This window comes from Natrix helvetica, assembly GCF_964273705.1.
Source record: "Natrix helvetica genome assembly, chromosome: 1".
Taxonomy (NCBI): Eukaryota; Metazoa; Chordata; class Lepidosauria; order Squamata; family Natricidae; genus Natrix; species Natrix helvetica.
In genome coordinates, this window is record NC_138548.1 from 118,050,480 (window position 1) to 118,073,603 (window position 23,124).

General features: G+C 45.8%; 1 protein-coding gene and 1 long non-coding RNA gene across 4 annotated transcripts in view; one reads left to right on the top strand and one right to left on the bottom strand.

The window, feature by feature from the left end:
• LOC309382949 (acyl-CoA (8-3)-desaturase-like) overlaps positions 1–6,766 on the top strand; it is a 34,192-nt gene extending 27,426 nt beyond the window's left edge. The window contains exons 12-13 of one of the 2 annotated variants that reach the window (XR_014173733.1): positions 4,583–5,170; positions 5,220–6,766. Coding sequence is in view for 1 of the 2 variants with exons in the window: in XM_081934939.1 (XP_081791065.1) it covers positions 4,583–4,634 (52 nt within the window). In the remaining variant the exon portion in view is untranslated. Of the gene's footprint in view, positions 1–4,582 lie in introns of both variants that reach the window. The other variant, XM_081934939.1, reaches the window with a different exon arrangement.
• LOC309382964 overlaps positions 1–23,124 on the bottom strand; it is a 43,961-nt gene that overhangs the window by 18,331 nt on the left and 2,506 nt on the right. For both annotated transcript variants that reach the window (XR_014173735.1, XR_014173736.1), the window contains exons 2-3: positions 22,911–22,970; positions 14,119–14,157 (exon numbers count right to left, since the gene is read on the bottom strand). This is a non-coding gene — a long non-coding RNA (uncharacterized lncRNA). The remainder of the gene's footprint in view (positions 1–14,118; positions 14,158–22,910; positions 22,971–23,124) is intronic.

The window sequence follows — 23,124 nt, forward strand, 5'->3', positions numbered from 1 at the left end:
CGACCCCTGTGGGACCCCACAAGTGAGGGGCCTCGGGGTCGACCTCTGCTCCCCTGTCAACACACATTGCGTCCGGCCAGAGAGGTAGGAGCGGAACCACCGCAATACGGTGCCCCCGATCCCCAACCCCTCCAGACGGCGCAATAGGATACCATGGTCGATGGTATCGAAAGCTGCCGAGAGGTCTAATAGGACAGGGATGGAGGAACAACCCCCATCCTTTGCCCTCCAGAGATCATCCACCAACGCGACCAAGGCCGTCTCCGTGCTGTGACCGGGTCGGAAGCCGGACTGGCGCAGGTCTAGATAATCATCTTCCTCCAGGTGACGCGGGAACTGCTGAGCCACCACACTCTCAACAACCTTCGCTAAAAAAGGAAGGTTGGAGACAGGACGATAATTTGCTAGCTCCATTGGGTCCAGAGAAGGCTTCTTGAGCAGGGGTCTCACCACCGCCTCTTTCAAGGCGGTTGGTAAAAGGCCCTCACCCAACGAAGCGTTCACCAGTCCCAGTAGCCAGCCACGTGAACCCTCCCAGGAAGCCAGTACCAACCAGGAGGGGCACGGGTCCAATAAACATGTGGTGGCTCGCAGTCGCCTGCGCAACCTGTCCAAATCTTCGGTGACAACAGGGTCAAACTCCTCCCAGCGTGGAATCTCAAGACTAGCCTCGGACGCCCCCCCTGGCACAATATTGGCGTTTGGCCACCCTTATTGCCACAAGGTAGGTCCTTAAGTAGGCTCTTACCTGTGTTCGATCGGATTCGGAGCGGGAGGATCTCCACTTGTTCTCTAGGCGTCTCCTGTGGCGTTTCATCGCCCTTAGCTCCCCGTTAAACCAGGGAGCCCGAGTCGATCGTTGCCATCGGAGAGGCCGCAAAGGCGCAACCCGGTCCAAGACCCCGGCGGCCGCACTGTTCCACGCAGCCACCAGGTCCTCTGCCCGGGAGCGGGACAGGTCTGCAGGAGGTGGCCCAAGCTCCGCCTGGAACCTATCTGGTTCCATCAGACGCCTGGGGCGGAACCATCTGGGACCAACTGGTTCCGCCTCCCCGCGGCGGGGGGTAGCGCCAGGGAAGTCCAGTTGGAGAAGTGAGTGATCTGACCATGACAAGGGCGTGATGACTAAATTCCCTCTTCCCAGATCACTCGTCCACTGGTCGGAGACAAACACAAGATCCAGTATGTGGCCTCTTTCGTGTGTGGGGTCCCGAACTACTTGAGTCAGATCCATGGCTGTCATGGAAGCCATGAATTCCCGGGCTGCCTCGGATGCCTCTCCCGTCGACGGCAGATTGAAATCCCCCATCACTAATAACTTGGGGGTCTCAACCGCCATCTCCGCGATCAGCTCGAGGAGTCCAGGCAGGGCTGTTGATGTATGGCGGGGAGCCAGGTATACTATCAACAGACCCAACTGACTCCCTGGGCCCCATTTCACGCCCAGAGACTCACAACCAGATGTCTGCGACACAGTGAATTCTCTTGGAGCCAAATCTTTCCGGATGATTATCGCTACCCCACCGCCCCTACCCTGGGCCCGTGGCTGATGGAATACCTGGTAACCTGGAGGGCACATTTCCCCGAGGGGCAACCCCCCCTCCGGGCCCAACCAGGTTTCCGTTATTCCTGCGAGGTCCGGCTCCCCCTCTGAGATCAAGTCCCTAATGAGGGGGGCCTTGTTAACCACAGACCTCGCGTTACACAGCATCAGCCTAAGGCCCAGGCTCTGCCGATCCTGTCCACCTAGACTGCGGGGGTTGGTACAAGCGACTGGGCGTGTCCAACAGCCCCAATCTCCCAACCGACCATGCGTTCTTCTGGTGTCCTCGCGCCCGCCCCTCCCTACGACCGTCGCTATCGGAATCCCCCCTATAGGAATACTGTATCCTCTCGCCTCCCCCACTCCGCTCCCCTCCGTCCTGATCCCACCTGTTGACCTGGCTGTATCCATACCCCCAGGTTGAATAACCCTCCCCCCCTCCCTGGAACCCCTTAAAAATTTTAAAAAACATTTCGCTAAAAAACCCCTAATCCCCCGCTTCCTCCACCTCTCTGGGTTAATAAACCCTTTATCGAGGTGGGCCCTCACCAGGGCAGGGGGGCATATCTGCGAGAGGGGGGACCCCCGCAGTCGTAGAATGTCAGCCCTAGAATAAATTATGCTGTTACTCAGTCCGTGAGTATGGCTATGGCAGGGTTTTCTTTGCAATAAGTCCAAGATGTAGATAAATGTAAAAAGGCCAAGATATAAATAGATGTAAAAGGTAACTAAAAGGAGAGAGGAAGCCTACATCGCCAAACCACAATAGTCAAACAGTCCACCATCGAGGCCCAGAGGTAGTTCTTAAAGTGCTTCTTAAGTTCTTAAAGTGCGTAGAAACCACAAATCGCAGATCCATCCATGGGGGGGGGCGGGGGGGGGCGGGGGGGCGGGGGGGCGGGGGGGGGGCGGGGGGGGAGCGGGGGGGCCCAATCGGGCTTTTCAGAACATGCGCCATAATAAGCCCTCCTCTGAAAATGAGCCCGCCCCCAACTATTTAAGCGCATGCACAATCGGTCCTCACCATTACCATTGTACCACCTACCGGTACAGCTTGCGGGGTAAAAAGAGAGCCTGCTGCAAAAACAGCAGCAGGCAAAGCAAAGTGCTTCAACCCCCTGGCCTTCCCTCCTGCAGAAAAAGTGCTTCAACCCCCTGGCCTTCCCTACTGCAGAAAAAGAGCCTGCCGCAAAAAGAGCAGCAGGCCAGCAATGCGATCACCCTCTCCCGCCTGTTCCTTCTCGTGCAAAAAAACCACCCACCCCACCCCAATGATAAAGGCAGCCTGCCTGGTTCCCTTCCCCACTGTCCCTTTAGTGAGGGGTGGCAGGTGGGGGGGAGAAGCGAGACACGTGTCCTAGCGCTAACAGAGACTGACAGCTCCGCTGCGTTCCTCGCCCTTTCGTCCGGTGAAGCCCCTTGTAAAAAAAACCTCGCGAGTTGAACTCATGAGGTTTTTTTTACAAGGGGATTCACTGGACGAAAGGGCAAGGAATGCAACGGACCTGTAAAGGTAAGAGGCGCACCTTGCTTCTCCCCCCACCCCACTTGTCATCCCTCGCTAAAGGGATGGCGGGGAAGGGAACCAGGCAGGCTACCTTTACCATTGGGGCGAGGTAGGCGGTGTTGGGCCGTGAGGCGTGCCTCTTACCTTTCCAGGTCTGTTGCATTCCTTGCCATTGTGTCCAGGGAAGCCCCTGGTAAAAAAAAAAACCTTTTCGCGACTTCAAGAAGTTTGATTGAACTCACGAGAAGGTTTTTTTTTTTACCAGTGGCCCTGGACACAATGGCGAGGAACGCGATGGAGCTGGAAAAGTAAAAGGTGCGCCTTGCTTCTCACCAGCTCCAGAAAATAATAAGCCCTCCCCCTATAATAAGCTCAAGGCCATATTTCATGGGGCAAAAGAAAATAAGACTCTGTCTTATTTTCGGGGAAACACGGCATTTGTCTCTTGAATGGCATGCAAATTGATGTAAAGCACAAGGAAAATTCTCAGGTGATTACTTGGTTCCCACAAGTCACAAACAAATGTGTGAACCAAATCTATTGAAAAGTATAGCTTTAAACTCTAGTTTCTCTTCAGATCGTATAAATCTTTCCCTGTTTACTATTGAGATAATAGCCTCAAAATGTGATAAAAACACTGCCATGGTTTATTAACACCTATGAGCCTCTATTTCACCATACAGATAGTCCTTGAAATTCTGAGCACTGCAGCAACTTCCCCTGCCACCGCGGGGGAAGTTGCAGCATCTAACAGTGAAGTGATCATTCCCAGGGGGGAAGATTGCAAGTTGCTTCTGTTGCTTTTTTTCTGTTCCTTTTTTTCCTGAGGAACCTGCTACAGAGAATGAGATCTCAGGGATGTATTTCATAGCACGCTCCTGCCTAAAGTATTCCCTGCCCAAATTGTGTAGCAACCCCCTTCACCTGGCTGTGCTTGCATGGTCTAACAGCATCCCTTCCCCCGCCCAGCCACAATTGCTTGCACAATGCTGTACTGTCCCCTCACTCACCCAGCTGCACTTCATAACACTCACCTGCCTGGCTGCCGGCCTGCTTGCAAGCTGCCTGAGACTTTGGATTTCCTACTAGTTTCCCCATTGACTTTGTTTGTTGGAAGCTGGCAGGAAATCGCAAGTTATAGTCACATGAGATCCTTGCTTGACCTGCAATCTTCACTTAATGAAGGCAGTGAGGACTGCCAGGATTGTCATGGCTAAATGATGGAAATAGATAACGTTATGCTTTACAACCCTATTGCTTGGGGATAGAAATTCTGATCCCAATTGCTGTTGTAAGTTGAGGACTAAACTATCATTTCATGATGAGTTTATGTACATAAATAAGTCCTGTCATTCTCTCCAGCAGATTGTACTGCCTTAATCCCTGTAATTTAATTCTCTCCAGTCCGTGTTCTTACATCTTAGATGATCCTTACGTTTCTTATCCTACCATTCACATTTGTTCATTGGTGTATACCCCACTTCTTCATAGTGCCTGAGCTGGCTTCACCTCTTTTCTATTCTTTCTTCTAGCTCTCTCAAGGAATCGGGGCAGCTCTGGTTGGATGCCTACTTGCACCAGTAGGAGCCAAACACCATCTATCATGGGACAGTTTTCCCCATCCTCGTCACCTCCGCAATTGAAGAAAGCAAGTGCCTGGTTCAGTTGGAGAAGCTTACCCTTGTGAACTGAATTCTGAAACCCTGTGTTACTGCTCCAAACATTTTCACATTTCCCCTTTTAACTTGTGTATCTACCATCTCTCTTTTCTTTCTGAGGACCTGAAAGTTTGTTCAAAAATGCATATTCTTCAGCCTTCAGGACTAGAAAGCAATACCAGGAAAGGCCTTCACTGCCACTTCACTAAACTTGGTGTTTAGCAAAAAACAACAGCAACCCGCTACCTTAGTTGCCTATTCATTATGGAGTACAAGAGCCTATTTTGTGGAAGCAGGTGAAAGGAGAGAACCTGGAAAGAGAAATTCAGGCACTGGGAATAGAAACTCCTGGTAGGGGAGATTCAAACTGGGTCATAGCTTAGCACTGGAGAAGTTTGGAGAAGGAAGAAACAAAGGAGGGGCTGAGAGCCTTGATCGAAATAAATCAGTCAGTTCCTGGATGTAATTCACAAGCACTAGAGAATAGTTAGGCAAGCTTAACGATGGGGAGGAAAAGAGGATTGTCTTTTGTGCCACAACTCTCTGACATTCCTGGATGTACTTTACTTAAAAGGATAAAGAATATAATTATCCACTTGCCTCTTCTATAAGTTGTATAAGACGAGTTAGTAAAAGGAGACTAATGAATGTTGATGGACTTATTATTAATTATTAGTGCAAATAAATGCTGTTTATTCTTTGGGCAAATCTGCTGTTACATTTTGGGAGTGCAAGAGGAGAATTAAAACAAGTCTTTCGGTATTGCTTATTTATTATGGGCACTTTCTATGCCTGAATTAAACACTGGCCTCCGGAAGGACTAAACCTCTAAACTTTATGACCTGTTCACTTCAACTCCCAGAATTCCTGAGCCAGAATGGCTACCAACCACCCCCAAAGTTGTAGGCTACTCTTTGATTCTCATGCAAGTTGACAGAGCCAAGTCTTCGTGCTCTTCCTCAGAAAAATGGGAACCAATATCATCTCTAGGGGCAAAATGTTCCATAGGGTGGGGCAATGGCAGAGAAGGCTGTCGCCCTAGATCCCATCAATCATATTTCTTTAACTGAAGGGAGCCATAAAATACCTTCTCAGCATGACTAGGTGCTATGGGTTGAGGTAATTTGGGTAAAACAACTTCTCAGGTAACCAGTACCATGCCATGAGTGGCTTTAATAATAATAACCCACACCTTGAACTGAAAGCAAACTGGTACCCAATGCAATTCACACAGCAGAGGTGTGATAACATAGTTCTTGGGACACCCAGAACAGCTCATTAGCACACATTCTGTACCACACCAGCTACAGTTTCCAGATACTCTTTAAGGATAACTATATGTAGGCACATTGTAGCATAAATTGATTCATACCACTAAATGAGCACCGAGGGAAATATTGTTTCTGTTGTTAAATGGATGGATTGTACTGGATTTTATTGCACACACTTTATATGGGTGTTACACAGATTATCCATGTAGTACAGTTGTCAATTACTTTGCTGCCTTGAAGCTAAACAAGAGCCAAGTACTCCCCCTATGATTTTTCCATAATCATGGTAGGAATATTGTGTCCAGTTCTTAAACTTTAAACTTGATTTAAAAAGGACAATAAGAATTGAAGCAAGTGCAGAGAAGGGCTACCAAAGAAGGGAAGGATCAGGAAACCAAGCACTGTGGGGAATGTGTAAAAGGAATATCTATTTTCAGCCTAGGGAAAAGATAGCTTACAGAAGATATGATAGCCCTCTTCAAGTATTTGAACGGCTAAAATACAGAAGAAAAGTGGACATGTCCTATTTCCCCAGAGACCAGGATCAGAACTGATAGGTTAAAATTACATGGAAGGAAGTGCATACAAGCTGTCAAGGAGAATTTCTCCAGCTGTGTAGACTTTGTCAATAGAAAGTTTGTTATATGAAGTGGTGAGTTTTTCACCAGAAGTATTCAAATGAAGGGTGAGGTGCTCAGATATGCTCAAATAGATTCTGTATTAAGGATAGCTTCATACTTCCATCTGCATTGCTTCCTGATATCCTCACTCAAACTGCCAGTACTGGATCGTGCAGAAAGATTTGGGTGGAGACCCCCAGATTCTCATGATGTATTAAAATTCTTGCTTGTTTGACAGTTGAGTTCTGTAAATTCCTGTGTCTTTGCATTGCTTTGATCTCGTGGAGTTACAGCTTGTGCTCTTAAGTTACTTTAGCAATTTATTCTGTGAATTTCAAAACAATTTTGAAATCTTTTCCAAAGTCATAGTTTAAACGTCTATCACATGTTTTAAAAACTTGTTTGGAAATGCTGTTTAATTGCTGCTTAGTTTGAGCAATCTGTCACTGTTGCAATATAAATATGTTTTTATGTGCCAGCACTGCTGGTTGCCAGCAGGCAGGAAAGTTATTTGGATGCCTGCCGCAGTCCAGAGATATGCAAATGCGGACAGATGTTTTAGAAGTGAGGAATCCCTTTTACTTATAGAATTTGTATAATATTTGGGTGAATACTAGAGGAAAAAAAAACCAACATTGCTATACATGTGTACTATAGGCCATCCATTCAAGCAAGCAAAGGAAATAGATGAACCTTTTGCTAATCAGTTAGTTTAGTGCAGGAAATATGCCACTATAGTTAATTGGGGGACTTTAACTACCCTGACATTAACTGAGAAACAAATTTTGCAGTGAGATCAAACAGACTCCCGACAAACTAAGAGAGAGAATAGGGAAGAATCCATTGATAAAAATCCTGGGCAACCAACAGTCCAGGATTCTTGGGATACTCTAAAAATGAGATAATAAAGGTCCAAGCAAAAACAATACCACAGAGAATGAAAAACAAGAGATTCCAGATGAAACCAACATGGTTATATAAAGAGCTTTCTGAAAAATAGAGGGACAAAAAGGACAAGTATAAAAAATGGAAAGAGGGACACATACTGTAACTAGAAAAGAATACTTGAAAATAGTTTTAAGCTGCAAGGATGGAGTCAGGAAGGCTAAGGCTTAGAATAAACTAAGACCTGCAACAAATGCTAAAAAATATAACAAAAAAGTTTCTTTCACTATGTAAGGAACAAGAAGAAAGTCAGGGAAATAATCAGAGAAGATGGCAAGAAAGCGACAGGTAGTAGGAAGAAAACAGAACTGCTGAGTTCCTTCTCTCTAGCTGTCTTTCTGCAAAGGAAAATAGTACAACCTATCACAACCAGCACTGTGGGACACAGAACAGGAATGCAGATCAAAATACGCAAGGAATTGGTAATAGAACACCTACCCACTTTGGGCAAGTTGAGATCTCTGGGACCAAATGGTTTACCCTCTTTCCCTGAAAATAAGACCTCCCCAGATAATAAGCACAATTGGGCTTTTGAGCACATGAGCTAAAAAAAAGCCCTCCCCTGAAAATAAGCCCTCCCCCAAAATATTGCAACACTGCAGCAGCCATGAGATGACCATGCTTGCTGCCTCCTGCACCTCAAAAATAATAAGATCTCCCCCAAAATAAGGCCAAGTGCTTATTTTTGGGGGGGGGGGGTCAAAAGAAAATAAGACGGTATATCTCAGTACTGAAGGAACTGGCAGATGTGACCTTGGAACCAATAGGATAGAATAGGAATAGCAATAATGCTTAGATTTATATTCTACTCTGTAGTGCTTTACAGCACTGTGGTTTACAAAGGTCAGCATATTGTCTTCAACAATCTGGGTCCTCATTTTACTGACCTCAGAAGGATAGAAGACTGAGTCAGCCTTGAGCCAGTCAGGATTTAACACTTGGCTGTGGACAGAATTAGCTTGCAATATGGCATTCTGTAAAGTTCTGTGCTTAGGCAGGAAAAACCAAACACACAGGTACAGAATAGGCTGTCAGGCCTGTAGTTATGTTCTTTTTAGGATCTTTGGCCTGCCACACTTTCTTATAATTTTCTATGCTGTTTCATTAGTGTAGTAGTTGTGAGGGGGGAATAGAAAGGAGTAGGATTGTGGAATGTATTGTTGACATTCTTTTATAGAAGCCAAGGTCATCTTTTTGTCTCCGCACCTCGACACCTGACCGGAAGCAGAGGGGTGTAGATGCCAGCGTGGAAGATGATGATTGGAACATGTGATGGATTTGTGGGTGTGGGGATAGATCATGAACTTTCAACTGGGTGGAATTCCAGGATGTAAATCAGTGTTGGAATTCCATAGACGTGCTAACTTGCCTGTACGAATAAATGGGACCTTTAAGGATAACTTTGCTTTGGACAATGATTTAATTCTGCATGGTATTTAGAACGCTAACATAGGCAGTGCCTGGCTCAACAGTAGTACCTGTGAGAGGGATCTAAGTGTCCTGGATTATTGTTTAAGTATAAGTCAGCAGTATGTTGTAGCTGCCAGAAAAAAAAGCTAATATAGTCCTAGGCTGCATCAACAGGGGGATTGCATCACAATCATGGGAAGTGATAGTACCACTCTATACTACACTAGTGAGGCCATACTTAGAATACCGCATGCAGTCTGGCCTTCAGAATACAAAGAAAATTCTGAGCCCCTAGAACAGTGGTTCTCAACTTTTTTTTGACCATGCCTCACCTAAGCATCTCTAAAATCCCAATGCCCCCCACCCTGTGACAAATAATTAAAAAGTGAACTCTACTCATGCGGAGGAAGCCTACAAGGCCACTAACTTGATTTAAACAAGGTTCAAATTGCCCCCATTAAAAATCAAATTGTCCCCCTGTGGGGCATGGGCCCCACGTTGGGAAGTACTGCCCTGGAAAGAGTGCAGAGAAGAACGACAAAGATGATAAGGGGTCTGGAGGCTAAATCATATGAATGAACAGCTAAGGGAACTATGTATGTGTAGCAGTGGTGGGTTTCAAATTTTTTTAGAACCTACTCTGTAGGTGTGGCCTGTTTTGTAGGAGTGGCTCTGTGGTCATGTGACCAGGTGGGCATGGCCAACTTGGAAAATGTGGTAAAACTCACTTAACGACACTCTGGCTTAGCAACCAAAATTTTGGGCTCAATTGTGGTCATAAGCTTTCTTTCTTTCTTTTTTTCTTTCTTTCTTTCTTTCTTTCTTTCTTTTTTTTTCTTTCTTCCTTCCTTCCTTCCTTCCTTCCTTCCTTCCTTCCTTCCTTCCTTCCTTCCTTCCTTTCCTTTCCTTCATCTCTCTCTCCCACTTTCTTTTTCTTTCTTCCTTTCTTTCTCTTTCTCTCTCTCTCTCTCTTTCTGTCTCTCTCTCTGTGTCTGTCTGTCTCTCTCTCTCTCTGTGTGGCTCTTTGTCTCTCCCTCCCTCTCTGTCTCTCTCTGTCATTCTCTCTGTGTGTCTGTCTGTCTGTCTGTCTGTCTGTCTGTCTGTCTGTCTGTATCTCTCTGTCTCTCTCTCTCCCCCATCTGTCACTCTGTATGTGTGTGTCTGTTTGTCTCTCTCCCTCCCTCTCTCTCTATCTCTCTGTGTCTCTCTCCCCTCCCTTCCTCTCTGTTTGTCACTGTGTGTGTATATGTGTGTGTCTGTCTGTCTCTCTCTCTCACTCACCCACTTAATCACTCACTCTGTGTGTGTGTCTCTCTCTGTGTCTCTGCCTGTCTGTCCATCTCTCCCTCCCAACCTGCGGATGGGCTCCGGACCAGCGGAGTCTCATCCTTCTTTTTAGCCAGGCAGCTATCTTTTTTTTTAACCAGGTGATCTTTCCTAAGACATAAAAAAGAACCTTAATTGCAGGCTCAACAAAAGAAGCTGGAAAGAGATACTGAAGCCAGGAAGCTGAAACCTGGGACTGGAGAACAACCTTTTCTGTCCCCTTACCAGCCCATCCGGGAAGATGAGGAATGCGAGGGGGTTCCCTCCCCCCCACAGATGGGCTCCAGACCAGCGGAGCCTTGTCCTTCTTTTTAACCAGGTGGCTATCAGAGAGAAGAAAGCAGCGTGTGCCCGTGGGCTTGTGCAGCAGCCGAAGATTGCCTGGTTAAAGATCGCCTGGCTAAAAAGAAGGACGAGGCTCCACTGGTCCGGAGCCCATTCACTTCACTGGTCCGGAGCACAGGAGTGAATGAAGAAGGGAGTCATTTTCTCACCATCTACTGCGCATGCTGCAGATAATGGAATTGCCGCCAAGGCCAACCATCTGGTATACCATCCTGATGATGGGTTTTGAAACTGCAGCCCATATGACACCTGTGGGGTGTGGGGATTGAACTGGGGGTTGGGATCACTAGGGGGAGGGAGCTGGGTCACATATTGATATCTATGATTGCACGCGCTTTTGCCTCAGATCTTGCTTTGCTAGCTGCTATCTACTCATAACCAGTAAAAGTACTCTTAATTCTGAAAAATGGACTTGTGGTTTCTTTCTTGATTACTGATCGAGGCTGCCCTGACATTAAGCAAGATCTCAGTTTTGCATTCAACCCGGAGTTAACACCTTCCGAGGGGAGTGCAATAAAAATTCAAACTTCAAAAGAATGTCCCAGCCAGGCAGCGACCAGGAGGATGACATGGGAGCAACTGAATCTTCTTGCTCTCTGGAAACGGAGCGAATGGCTGGACTACACCTGGAAGAACAATCCGTCCGCCCCAGATGGACATTTGGAGTGGGGCAGAAGTATGATCCCAAGGAAACTCCATTTGGGGTCACCACAAGGAGACAGAGGCGACTAGCTGCTGAGTGGCAGGGGGGCGAGGAGGAGAACCTTATGATGTCTCAAGCCATGAAACTCTTCGAAGTTGGACTTGAGTGGTTTCTTTCTTGGTTACTGATGGAGGCTGCCCTGACAGCCAGCTGGCCAGTGCCCCCCCATTGGCTGCTCCCTACTGGGCCATGCCTGCGCCCCTGCCCACCCCTCCTGCTGAGGAGGAGGAGGCGGGGGCACGTTGCTGAGCAGTGGGCAGGGTGGAGGTGGGTGCAGCGCTGCTGACTTTGCCCTTGGGGCTCTTCTTAAGAGACATGCTGGCTGCTGCTGCTTCAGGGGGCCCTGGCCGCCGGGTCCTCCAACCCATTCCCCCCCAAAAAATATTGTTTTCTTTTAAAAAAAAATGCCTCTGCAGATGATCTTGAAAACCTGCGAGGTTGCTTTGGGAGGGGACAGATGGGCAGGATTCCCCCCCCCTGTCCCTAGGCACCTGCAGCCTCAGAGCCTGCAGCAACTTGCACAGTAAAGGCAATTAAGAACTTCTCACGCTCGTGAAAATATTTTCTTTACTGTGCAAAGGCTTGCTTTAAAGCTGCAGGCTCCAAGGTGCCCAGGGAGGGGGGCAGGGGGAAATGCTGCCCGTCTGCCCCCTCTTAAAGCAACCTCACAGGTTTTCATGATCATTCAGAGAGGCGTTTTTTAAAAAGAAAACCCTGAAAAAGCCGCAAGATCTGGAAAGATGGGTGGGCAGTCTTTTGGGGAGGGGGAAATCCCAGAACCAAGTTGCCCAGCCAGCACCCTGAAGAGGTCCATGAGGGGCTCTGGTGGCTGCAAAGTACGTCATGAGGGGCAGAAGTCCTCGAACCTAGCGGGGAGCCTAAGCAAAGGAGGAGACGGAGAGCTGGGCGGAGGAAGGGGGGAACTACTGCTACTGCTGGAGTTGCGTTGCCCTGCTGGGTTCGGGGACTTCTGCCCCTCATGCCATGCTTTGCAGCCACCGGAGCCCTGCACTGACCTCTTTGGGCAACCTGGTTCTGGGGGGGAGGGATTCCTCCCAGCACTGCAAAGAGGTCTGTGCCGGGAACCAGTGGTGGTGGGACCCCTGGAATGCCCCTGTGCTTTGCTGGCAGCCATGCCTCCTAGGCAAGTTCGGGGAGGTCCTAGGAGGCTGGCCGCGCTGCATTAGACTCTGCCTGCGAGTGGCGATGGAATGGGCGGGGGAAGTTAGCAAGGGAGGCGGGACAGGTGTTCTGTGACGAACCTCTTCTTACTGGTTCGGTAGATTTCTGGAACCTCCTCTACTGAAGAGGTTAGAACTGGCAGAAACCCACCCCTGATGTGTAGCCTCTGTTTAAAACCTGCCACTGCTTGGGGTAGAGTGGCTAAATGAAGTCCTCGAGAGGCTGTCAATGTATGCAGGATGCAGGTCTGGGGTTTTGCTGGCTCTGGTCTTCAATACAACCAAAATCACCTGTTCCAGAATTATTATCCCTAAAAGTCCTTGGCTCTACCCTTCTCCCTGTCCTCCCCTTCAAGTCTACTAGGGCTATAACACTATGCTACCATTATAGCAGAAAACACACACAGCATTGTATTGCTTGGCAAGTTTGACTTGTTTGACAGGAACTATACATAGAATAGATCTGAAATATTTCTGAAATATTTTCTATTAAGCAAAATCAGCGTTTTAATAAAGGTATCTCTCTCTATATATATATAATATTGCACATTAGGGTTTTTCTGAACTAAAATGCCCATGGAAATGCCTCAAATTGCTTCTCTAAAAGACACATGGGTTTTCTTGGTTCTTTGCTTGAAAATGTTTAGCTTCTCATCCAAAAAGCTTCTTCAGTTCTGACCAAATGGTGCGGAATGGAAGGATTTATATTTTTCCATTCACAGAGTCACCTGAATTCCATCTCTCAGAAAGCTAATGACCAACCTTCAGAGTGCTACCAGATGACTGCAAAGAATGTTTTCAAAGAAAGAAAAACCCAAGAAATTTCAGTTACCTTTTAGAAAAGCATGCCTTTAAAACAACCATGACCTGGATGATCAAGAATCTCCATAGGCATGCACAGAGACAATGGCAATGAAATAACATGCTCACAAAGAATAAGCAAAGATCAGGTTGCTTCCTGAGGCAATCCTGATGAGAGGGGGGTGCAGTTGGTACATTGTTCTAGGGCCCATGTAGCTCAAAGGGGTCCCATGAAAGGGAAATTTTAAAAAAATTACAAAACCAATTTTTTAAAAAGAAAAACAATACTGAATATATACTTCATACTATAGGAGGGGAACTTCACCAAGACAGTGTTGTACTAGGAAGATCAGGCCAGATAGCTTAAGAAACAGTACAAACCAAATTAGAAGTCACTAGAATAACAAAGCCAACATACATTTTAAAAGAACCTCCTGAGAATAATTACCAGGATATCAGGACAATTATTAGAAACAGCTGCAGAGTACAAAATAATGCAAAAGATGTGCAGGAAGAAGTTACCTTTGAAATAAGAAATGTCAGAGTGATAACAAAGACTGATTAGCTCAGGACAAAGATTTAATCACTAAACGGTGAAACAGGAAGTACACCAGAAGACACTAGGCCTCATCCCTGTCCCATGGGGATTACTTTAGGGCAGAGGAAAAACAAAACACAAGACAGGATTGGAACCATTAGCAAGGGCATACCCAAAAGCGATCACCCAATAGTACAAAGAAAACAAAAGGACTTCAAAGAGGAAAATGGTATAAAAATGTACACTTACTGTATATCAGGGACAGCTCACCCAGAAATGCTTATCCATGCAACCGTTGGTCTTGTCTTCCTGAAAAATAAAGAAAACTTGCTTTTAACACAGCTTACTTCGATCCTAAATTCTTTCACCGCGCCGGTGATGCTCTCCCAGCCGGGAAGACCCAACCCATTGAGGAAACCTTTTCCATTTAACAATTGGTGACTTCATGAAGGGACTCACAGTGAACCTAGCCACCATACGGGGCCTGGAGATTCAACCCAGTCGGCACAGACCATCTTCGTCCAGGAAAAAATCCATGGACCCTGCCCAGGAGGCATCAAGTAGTAAAAGGAGTCTTTGAGCCTTGAACTCAACAGCTGCTTGAAATCAGGTGAGTACAACTTTAAATCTAAAATTCCCTAGAATTAAGGGGAATGGAAGTGTGTGTGTGTGTGTGATTTCATCTGAAAAATAGCCTGATATCATCTCTTCAAACAACCTCTAACCGTCCCCCACCTGTCGCTAGCTCCAACAAGCCGTGACTGTCAGGATCAGGAAAGCAAGGGGGAGGGGGGTGCTGAAAGTTGGACTTTCTGTTTAAAGGGGAATGGAAACTGAGCGAACACCATAGTGAAAGAAAGGGGGTAATAAAAGGAATAAGGGAATCCTGATGTGTCAGAAAAAGTAAAGGTCCATTGTGCAGAAAAGAGAGAAGGAGGTGCTAGTACTCACTGCAGAGGGGCAGAGGTTCTCCTAGGTTCCCTTTTTGGATCTGAAAACCTTAGCCAGAATTCCCTATAAGGAAAGGGTCCGAATACTTCATTGAGGGAATCGAAGTCCTTCCTGGAATTCCCCCCTCCCCCCGAAACCTACGGCGGGTCACCCAGCTAAGCCTTACATTTAAAGGGTCATGGGAAACGTTAGCTCGCGGGTGACAAGAACTTCCCTTTGAGATTTCCTTGAAGCCTGGGATGCTAGGCACATGCCTATGTTGGCTGGCATGAATAAAAAGAGAGCAAGGAAACTGTGTGACAAATGGGCTTTGCTAAGAGATGACACTGGGAAATAATTTTGGCCTGACAGTGGTACTTTTGATTTTAACACCTTAAAAGCACTTAGATCAAAAATAAAACCCAACTACATACCCTATTGGTACTGCTGGGCTGAATTAGCTACAACTAAAAATTTAATGACTGAAACACCACTAACTAACCCTGAGAATAAAACTGAAGGTAAAATTATGTCCACTTTAATAAGCAAACCCATATCAGGGAGACAGAGTTTTTGCTGGTCACTCATGAGACATCGCTTCATTCTGATCTGCAAGCCCTGCCTTCCTCACTATGGGGCTGGGACGCCACAGAAGTAGGATTTCTAAAAGGGGCCACCCCTATTATGATCCAAGTGAAAGAGGGACCCCCCCTGCAACCCCCAATATAAAATCCAAGCGGAGGCCATCGAGTCCATATGCAAACTGATTAAAGCATATCTGGAACAAGGAGTTTTACATAAATGCACCTCTCCTTGTAATACCCCAATCTTTCCAGTAAAAAAATCCAAGTAGATAAGGAAGGGAATCTCACCTACAGATTTGTGCATGTCCTGATGGTCATTAATGACCATGTGATACCCCGAGCCCCCATTGTCTAACCCACCTACAATAATAATGGAAGTTCCAGCCTCAGCCACCCATTTCTCAGTCATAGATCTGTGGTCCACTTTTTTCAGTATCCTGGTAGATTGAGCATCACAGTATCTCTTTGCTTTCATCTGCGAGGAGCAACAGTACACATGGACCCATCTGCCCCAAAGTTATACAGAGTCCCCCACTCTATTTTCACAGATCCCAAAGGCGGATTTATCATCTATTTCACTGCCTGAGAAATCAACTTTAATTCAGTATGTGGATGATCTCACACTAGCTTCTACCAGCGAAAAAGCTTGCAAAATTGATACCCTACACCAGTTGAGATCTCTGGCACAGAGGGGACATAAAGCCTCCCCCTCAAACTTGCAATACTTGAAACAGGAAGTGACATACCTGGGCTATATTATCGCTCCAGGAGTGAGAAAACTGGCTCCAACCCGGGTGGAAACCCATTTTAGCAATGAAAAACCCCCATACAAAAAGACATGTAAGAACCCTCCTGGGTAACTTGGGATTCTGTCGTCCTTGGATCCCATCATTTGAAAAACTGGCTAAACCCTTAATACAATTAATCACAAAGGACATGCCAGACCCCATAACCTAGTCCAACTCCTTAGATCAAAACCTCAAAACAACAACAACAACCAAACCACTGGCATCAGCCCCTGCATTGGGTCTCCCCGATTATGATAAACTATTCATCCTATTCATCCATGAAAAATTAGGGATTGCATCAGGAGTTTTAACTCAACACTTCGGTCCTGCATATCGACCGGTGGCATACGGTAAAATTACACCCAGTGGTTCAGGGAACACTTCCCTGCTTAAGAGCAGTGGTGGCTACCATAGAAATAGTAAACAAACCAAAGATCTAGTCCTTGGACAGCCGCTGACTCTGAGGGTGCCCCGTGAAGTCTTTGCCATTCTTTTAAAATCCCAAACCCACGCCTTTATGCAATAACGCTTAGCGCAATACGAGGCTGAACTATTCACTTCCAACCACACTGCATTTGAACAGTGCAATATTTTAAACCTGGCTACCTTGCTGCCCAAGGAACAATCAGATGAAAGCCTCCATGACTGCCTCCACTTAATACAAGACGCAGAACTACTGTGCCCAGACTTAACTGACACTCCATTACCAAATCCAGATTTTGAACTCTTCACGGATGGCTCCTCATATATCCATGACAGAAAAAGGGTTGCAGGAGCTGTGGTAGTTTCACTCTATGAGATTGTCTGGGTAGAACCACTCCCCACCAGCACAGCGTGCAAGAGACAGTGCTCATCGCCTTAACAAAAGCTTGCGAAGCCTCTAGGAACCAGTCTACCAATGTGTATACCGATTCCAAATATGCATTCAGGGTCTGTCACTCTACAGGAACTTTATGGAAGCAATGGGGGTTCCTAACATCAGCTGGCCACCAAATAGGTCACGCAACCCTTGTTTCTAAACTACTAAAAGCCATCCAATTACCCAAATCCATAGCAATCTTCCACTGCAAAACTCACCAAACAGATGACTCCTTAATCACAAAAGAGAATAAATATGCTGATGCTACAGCAAAGTGGGTAGTTACAGAATCCCTCCCACATAATATAGCAGCCCCAGCTATAAGAGCTGATCCCTTATGAAGACTTCTTAGGGGAAGGGGAAGCAAAAATTGGGGGGGGGGGATTAGGTGCAGTCTTTACAGAAGGGTTTTGGAGCTTCCCGGATGGTAGGCCTATAGCCCCATGCCATCTCATAAGACTAATCTGCCAGAGGCTACATTCAAAAGGCCACTGCGGGACACAAGCAATAGTAGATGCCACAAGGAGGGTATGGCATGCACCTGGAATATATAGCGAGGCAGCTAAAGTGGCTAGCATCTGCCAAACATGCCAAGCCAATAAGAGCACATCCAGGAAGACCATTCATGAAGGGGGCAGACTATGGGCACAAAGACCCTTCGAAAGGATGCAGATGCATTATATACAATTACCTAAGGCAGATGGATACCAATATGCACTTGTACGTAGGGACCAATTGACACACCGGGTGGAGGCCTTCCCTTGCCACCATGCCACAGCCCTTGAAACTGCCAGACTACCTCATTAAAGACATTGTGCCCAGATTTGGGGTACCAAGTGTTCTGGACATGGATAGGAGCAAACATTTCATAGCTCGGGTCCTCAATTACATATTTCAAGCCCTTGGCATTACCCAGGACCTCCACTGCCCTTAATCACCTTCCTCGTCGGGTGGGGCAAAACGTGCTAACAGGGAGGTCAAGATCCTACTGGGCAAACTGTTAGGAGACACACCTCTCATGGGCAAAAGTACTGCCCATTGCCCTGTTTTATATCAGAACAAGGCCATGATGGGATATAGGGATCTCTCCCTTTGAGATACATTTTGGATGCCTGCCAGACATGGCAAGGGCCTAGACCCACAATCCCTCAGCTTAGATAGGGGGATATGGTTCTCTCTTCTTTTCTTACAGCCCTGCATAAGTGACTACAGGTCCTGTGGACACAGAGTGCCTTGACCTAAACTCCACCTCTGGAGGAGAACCTACATCCCTTGGAGCTGGGTGATTGGGTATGGATAAAATTCTTCACAAGGGTCTCACCACTGCAACCCAAGTGGACAGGACCCTACTAAATCTTACTGACCACACAAACAGCCATTAGAGATGCAGAAAAGGACTGGACACATACCAAACTAGCAGTCGTAGACCTCAGCCCTGGGATACCACCAATCAAATTAAAGAGAAACTGAACAGTGGACTCTGGAAGCATTTTTTTTTTGACAACAAAGAACTTTGAATCCTAAAAGAGATTTTTGTTTGACTTTTCTCCTTTTTTCTTCTTTTCTCCTTTTACCGTTTCTCTCTCTTTATTTTTCCTCTCTTCCCTTGTCCCATTCTTGATACACAACAAAAAAAGGGGGGAGGAGGGGATATAACTACACTATGGAGGGGAAGAAACCCATTGTAAATGTTTTATGTAATCTACATTATATATTGTTAACTGTAACTCAAGTAACAGCATTCCTGGAACCAAATCTCATCCCAGAGAAGGGAAACATCTGGGAGTACCTAGCAAAGGAGGTACTCAATACCACTGATTTCTGTTTAGTGGGAGGAAGATCAATAAAAGATATCCTCAAGACATGCTTGATGGGAGTAGCAGTAGGACTTCAAGCTATCCACAACCACACTAGGCTTAGATACTTTCCCATCACACCATCATATTCAACCATTTCCGACTGGGGAAACATATCTAGAACAAAATACCTAGACATGTATACCCTTCACATAGCTGCCATCACCACCTCATCTTGGTGCTTTAGAATTGAAGGATGCCAACCACAAGAGGGTGAAAAGTGCATCAACCTAAATAACAAGGAACTTAGATGCAATCACACAGAGCACATTCCCTTCTCCCAAAGCTATATGAGGCTACCTCATGGATGGTTCATGCTGTGTGGACTGCAAGCCTACTCATACTTACCCACTAACTCCACAGGGGGACCATGCACTCTGGGCAAATTAACCATGTTAATGCCCTCTCTACAGAAGTGACACAAAAGGGCCTTCCACTCCTTAGACTCGGACTGCAACTACAAAGTATCCCTTCTCACAAAAACTGAATATGTTTCATTGGCCTGTATCACTAGCGGGAGTGCCAGGACTAGCAGTGTGGAGTTCTAGAAATTTGAATAGCCTGGCATGTACCCTAGAAAAAAGTTTAAATTTGACTTCCCATGTTTTGGATGCTCTAAACCAGGGGTGGCGAACAAGTTCGACAAAAAGAGCCAAAATTTTAAACTGTGAGAGTCAGAGAGCCACACCACGCAGTGACCTGCCAAAACAGACAAACACTCACACAAAAGCATATAATTTTAACAATAATATATTAAACACATAATATAACATGCTCTGTCAGGTGTTTTTTGTTATAAATTTTTATAAACCCATTAGAGCTGCAACGGAAGGCAACGGAAATATTTTTAGACACAAAGCTTTTGACAAGTTAAAATTCACAGTAAATGGAATAATCTCTACAATCTTTTAATATGGAAAGTCAAAGGCAAGGATGGGCATTTTCTCTTTTATTATTTATAATTGGTTAGGACAGGGGTGTCCAAACTTGGCTGGGGAATTCTGGGAGTTGAAGTCCACAAGTCTTAAAGTTCCCAAGTTTGGACACCCCTGGGTTAGGAGGTCCTGGCGGGCCAGAACTGAAAAGCTAAACAAATATTTCAGCTAAAGATTCAGGTAGAAAGAGATACAAGATGAAATGCTATGCAAATGATATAGTAGTAACGATTATGCAAACACAAAGCTCCATAAGATACTAATGGCAGAATCCAAAGATTTTTGGCTACCTTTTAGAGATAAAAAATTAAATTAAAAGTAAGATAATAAGGCATTCAATTTCCAATGAAAAAAAAACATGAAAAGGGGGATTGGGATATGAGAAAAATATAGTGAAATATCTAGAACTCTTATTTAATAGGATATAATAATAATACATTTGAAAACAATTATAACAAATTATTGAATGAAATGAACAATTCCTTGAAACTTAGATATTATCTAAGATAAATGTTTTATTCCAAATGGCACCAACTGGAAGCTGGGTGGTGGGGTGGGGGAGCAAGATTCAAAATCATACAAGACTCAAAAGAAAGATATAGAGGAGCAGCATTTCTTAATCTTAGACTGGATTACAAAGCAAATTGTCTTAATCTTATTTAAAGATAAAATTGAACAATCATCTCTGTGGTCCCTTCCAACCCTGTGATTCTATGGGTTTGGTATATCTACAAATGATTGGCAGATCACCAATCTTTTCCAACTTCCAGTATTTTAAGTTAAATGAAATGTTAAAATTTTAGAAAGATCTCTGCCATAGCCACCATTCTGATAATTGCTTGTCTTTTAACTTCAGTATAATGATTAATTCATTGCATTTGAATTAATCTATTTCCTTGGACACTTTGATCTCTAGTAACTAAGATATAAGTTTGTATTTTTTAAAATATAGAATACTTGATTCATGATGAGGTGCAATAGGTGACTGACAGTACTGCTACAACCTTCCTCTGACTACTTAGTCTTAGCATTTTATTCTGATTAGCAAAGTTCAAGTTCTAAGGGCTGGTTTTTTTGTATTTTTTTAAAAAAGTGGACTCCACAACCCAAAGTCTCCATTCCCCTAATTATTACCCATCTTCCACTTCATCTTAACTTAAGACTTCATCTTAACTTAACACGCGGCTCGCGGCCAAAATAAATGAGGCTCTTTGCCTCTTACCATTATTTAGTATGCTGTGGCTCAGATCGCGTGCTAAACCCGGAAGTACGGTCGACGCGACGACGCTCCAGCAGGCAAGCGTCGTCGCGTCGACCGTACTTACGGGTTTAGCGCGCGATCCGAGCCACAGCATACTAAATAATGGTAAGAGGCAAAGAGCCTCATTTATTTTGGCCGCGAGCCGCATGCGGCTCGTGAGCCGCGTGTTCGCCACCCCTGCTCTAAACAAAGAACTAAGATAGGGCAGAGAAGCCACCCTGGATAATTGTGCAGCAATAGATTTCTTATTATTAAAACATAACCATGGATGCAGGGAATTTGGAGGGCTGTGTTGTTTTGACCTGGAACAAAGTTCAGAAATGGTAGATAAGGACATCCATCATCTGAAAGAGCTAGCATAGAATATTAGCCATAACCAATCGTACCTATATTTTTCCTGCTTTTTTTCCTGGCTGCCGAACCTCCATTGGCTCGAAGTCCTTCTAGCAAGAATTGTTGCTATTTGTGTCATAGGGACCCTCCTGTGTTGTCTCTGCCATTGCCTTCCTCCCTGCCTTGCCAGTTTAAAGACTTGCTGACCCACTCCCTCCCCACCAGATACCACCAGGCACCAGGCAGCCCTCATGATGACCACACATACCAAATATACTCAGACACTACACTAGAAACAGAAAAGGCGAAAGAACACACATAGTTGCTTTCAACTCCCCCCACCAAAAAAGTAAGATTGTAGGAGGAGAACTTCACCGAGACAGTATTGTACTAGGAAGACCAGGCCAGAAAACTTAGAAACAGTACAGCCCAGTGACGTGCAGTCAGGTGAGGCAAGTGAGGCACAGCCTAACCTCTCATCATCAGGGCAGCGAGTCATTCGATGGGAAACTTGCCTTTTGGGAGGAATGACCCAGCTTGGCTCCCGCTTTCGATCTGCCGCCCAACGACCGAACGGAGAAGCGAAGAGGCAGGAGAGACAACGCAGGAGCCAAGCCGAGTCATTCCTTCCAAGAGGCAAGTTTCCTATCGAATGACTTGCTGCCCTAGACTCGAGGCTCCAGTCCAGCCTGCGGTGCTTGCAGCCCCCGCCAGCTCCTCCAGGGACTCCCAAGCTCGGCACTAGAGAGCCGCTGCGAGAGAGGCCGGCCAGGTTGCCCGGGCGGCGGCAGAGGTTCCATTTGTTCTTTTGGGTGCGGGAAGTGAGGGGGTGGGGGAGAGGCTTCCTCCACTCCGTCCGCTCCCCATCTGCGCTGCCCTTGCCCGACAAGCGCGCCCCGGATTCCGCACAGCTCTGGCAGGCAGTGCCGTGGCCGAATCCCAGGGCGGAGGGTGGCAGGTCGCAACTGAGCATGTCTGACTGTGGAATTCTGGGAGTTGAAGTCCACAAGTCTAAAAAAATTGCTGCCTCGCCAGCTATAAACCTCACCGCATGTCACTGGTACAGCCCATAACCAAACTAGAAGTCACTAGAATAACAAAGCCAGCATACATTTTAAAAGAACTTCCTGTGAATAATTACCAGGATATCAGGTCAATTAGAAACAGCTGCAGAATACAAAATAATACAAAAGACGTACAGGAATAAGACCTTTGAAATAAGAAATGTCAGAGTGATAACAAAGACTGATTAACTCAGGGCAAAGATTAATCAGGCGTATGAAGAATTGATTAGCTCAGGGTGAATATTTAATCATAAAAGAGTGAAATGGGAAATATACCAGAAGACATTAAGACTCATCCCTGCCCCATGGGGATTACTTTAGGGCAGAGGAAAAACAAAACACAAGACAGGATTGGAACAATTAGCAAGGGCATACACAAAAGTGATCACCCAATATTACAAAGAAAACACAAGGACTTCAAAGAGGAAAATGGTATAAAAATGTACACTTACTGCATATCGGGGTCAGCTCACCCAGGAACACTGATCCATGCCACTGTTGGTCTTGCCTTCCTGAAAAATAAAGGAAACTTGCTTTCAACGCAGCTTGCTTCGATCCTAAATTCTTTCACCGTGCTGGGATGCTCTCCCAGCCGGGAAGACTGAACCCATGGAGGAAACTTTTTCCTTTTAACAATACTCTATACTTTGTGTGTACAGCAAAACT